This window comes from Galeopterus variegatus, unplaced genomic scaffold (assembly GCF_000696425.1).
Source record: "Galeopterus variegatus unplaced genomic scaffold, G_variegatus-3.0.2 Scaffold687, whole genome shotgun sequence".
In the NCBI taxonomy this organism is placed as follows: Eukaryota; Metazoa; Chordata; class Mammalia; order Dermoptera; family Cynocephalidae; genus Galeopterus; species Galeopterus variegatus.
In genome coordinates, this window is record NW_007726798.1 from 630,379 (window position 1) to 633,130 (window position 2,752).

At 43.7% G+C, this 2,752-nt stretch overlaps 1 protein-coding gene across 1 annotated transcript in view; it reads left to right on the forward strand.

Moving 5' to 3' along the window:
- Nucleotides 1-2,752, forward strand: part of CDKL1 (cyclin-dependent kinase-like 1 (CDC2-related kinase)) — a 59,977-nt gene that overhangs the window by 2,089 nt on the left and 55,136 nt on the right. Inside the window, exon 2 of the mRNA XM_008571410.1 lies at nucleotides 1,257-1,283. Within this exon, the coding sequence (XP_008569632.1) occupies nucleotides 1,257-1,283 (27 nt within the window). The remainder of the gene's footprint in view (nucleotides 1-1,256; nucleotides 1,284-2,752) is intronic.

Sequence of the window (2,752 nt, forward strand, 5' to 3'; positions counted from 1 at the left end):
TTTTCTGAGTTTATGGGAACATGAAATCCAAATCACAATGTAGCATGTGACAGTGGGGGGTGGCTTTGTTTCAAACAGTTCTGGCCTCGGTTCTGATCTCTGTAACTAACTACATGCCAAGGCAAGAGCAACTGAGTGAATGAGAGGTGAATGAAACACCCTGGGGATTTCCTCTTATTCTTGTTTCTCCATTTTCTCCAGGTGTCTCTGAACATCTTTTCTCCATGGCTTAAGTGTGTGGGGTTATTTCTAGATAAGGACCCTGAATGGGAAGTAGCAAGCTTTGGATAAATTAAATGAGTGGGATAATAGGAAAATTACTCTCTTTGGGTTTGGGATGTTCTTTTACTAGCAGGATGTAATCTATTCTGGGAGGACACTTCCAAAGCCCCCCAGGGAAGTGCTCCCCTAGGAAGGGGCCAGCAGTGTTTGTCCATTTAGCTACCTGGCCCCTCTGCCCTTCCCCCTCTCTACACAGGGAGAGGTTAGCACTATATCTCTTGGGCTGTTGGGCATTTTCACTTTCTCAGGCTTTCCCTAGAGGAAAAGGTGAAAATTGCATTTCGAAGGATTCATTCACTCCAAAAAAGAAAAAGAGAGAGAGAGAGAAAGAAAACCTGCTTCTAGCAGAGAAATGTCTTTTTCTGATTCTGAAGGTCACCTATGAATGCCTCTCTCAAACCACTCATCACACTTTGTCAATATTATGTTTACAGGTATAGCTCCCCAAAGTAACTGAGTTCTTCCAGGATGGGGACCTTGCCTCTGTATCTCTACATGCCCAAAGCACACTACTTGGCACCTACTAGTCCTCCAATAAATGTTAACTAAAAAAAGTTGACAAAATAAGCTCTTAGGAAAGGTAGGTGTTGCCCATAAATTAGAAAGTGAGATGCATTCTCTTAGCTGAACATTGATGTGCTCTGAAGGATAGAGTTCTGTGCACAGGAGCCTAATTTCAAACACACGGCACCCCACTCCCAAATCAAGTGTGCAGATGTAGACATCCCTGGTCTATATGAGGTAGTGGGACAGGGTTAACAGCTGAGTCTGTCCCTTCAAGCCCTAACTTTTTCAGAATTCTGTGATATTCCTAACATATAATAGATACTTAATAAATATCTGCTCAATAAGTGAATTAAAGGTATGTTAAATGAAGTCATTTTTCTGCATTTATTTATTTGGTTAATACTTATAGAGTTCCAACTGTGCCTAAACCAATGTTTATACAAAGTGGTGTTTACTTTGTCTTTCAGAAGCTCAAATCTTGGAGGGGGGATAAGGTGACTTTNCTGAGGGTTGCGATCCGTTGCTGGACACGGAAAAAGACAAAAGACAAAAAAAAAAAAAAGCCATGAGACTGGGTGAGATCGCCATGGGGGATGGAAAGGTGGATATGGAGCACTGGTCCTGGTGCACTCTCATTTGGAGGTCAGGAAGATGAGGAGGAACGAGCAAGGGAGGCAAGAAAGGGCGATCTGCATGGTAGCAAAACCCAGAGAGCAATGTTCTTACAGGCTTACTGAAGAAAACGTTTCCAGAAGGAGGGGATGGGCAAGGGCGTCCATGTTCCCCATTAGTACAGATAGAGGGTTAGCCACTGGCTTTGAAAATATGAAGGTCATGTGAGATCTTGACAAAAGCCGTTTAGGTGGAGTGGTAGGAATGAAAGCTTCGTCAGTGACGGTTCAGAGACAAATAAGAGGAGCAAAGTGGAGACAGTGATATAGGCAGCTGTTTTGAGTTTTATCATAAAAGGAAGCTGAGAAATGGGGCAGAAGGATGTGGGGTCAAGAGAGGGTAGAGAGGGTTGGTTTTGTTGTCGTTGTGCAGCTGGCCGGAACAGGAATTGAACCCTGGACTTTGGTGTTATCAGCACCACACTCTAACCAATTGAGCTATTATATATAAAATAGCATAATAAAAGAGCAATTCATGGGCCATCTGGGAGATTATGCTACTGCTTATTTTATTTGGAATATTGCTGGATTCTTTACATGCAAGACCCACAGCTGGCTCCAAGCTATGGGTGTAGAACTTCTTCCACTAGGGTATATGACATCTTCTGATTTGCGTATGACACATGAACCCTACAGGAAAGAATTCAACCCCTTTCTATAACTTGGGTTTAAACATATTAAAGATATATTGGATGGGTGGTGGGGTGGTCATGACAGAAGCCAGATTACAGAGAGGGACAAGATTCTGAAAGAAAATCACCTTAAATCCAGAAGTTGGTGGGCTGACTGGTTAGCTCAGTTGGTTAGAGCGTGGTGTTGTAACACCAAGGTCAAGGGTTCAGATCCCCATACTGGCCAGCTGCCAAAAAGAAAAAAGCTGTTGGGCATGATGGGCTGGAGTCATCATAGGCCTGTGGTGGGAAGTGGGTACTGGTTCTGCATAAAACAGTTGGATAAACTTGAACCCAACAGGCCCCCTGGAGAATATCTGTGTGTCTAACAGGGAAAGAGCTGTGTAGTTCAAAACAAACAAATCAACCAACCCAGAGTAATTGTTCTGCTAAGGTCCCAAGCCTCTGTGCTGCTGAATCTTCTCTCTGTGGAATGAAAATGGTAGAATTGTTGGGAAAGGAAGGAAAGAATTCCAACCAGCAGTGGCAGAAAGAATAGGTGCTCCTAGAGGAGTTGGAGGACAGGACAGTGCTACCATGGGTGCGTGGAAGACTTCCATCTGTGCCTATGGTACGGGGGCATTAGAATAGCTCAGACTGCAATCATTCAAGGGCGAAAAG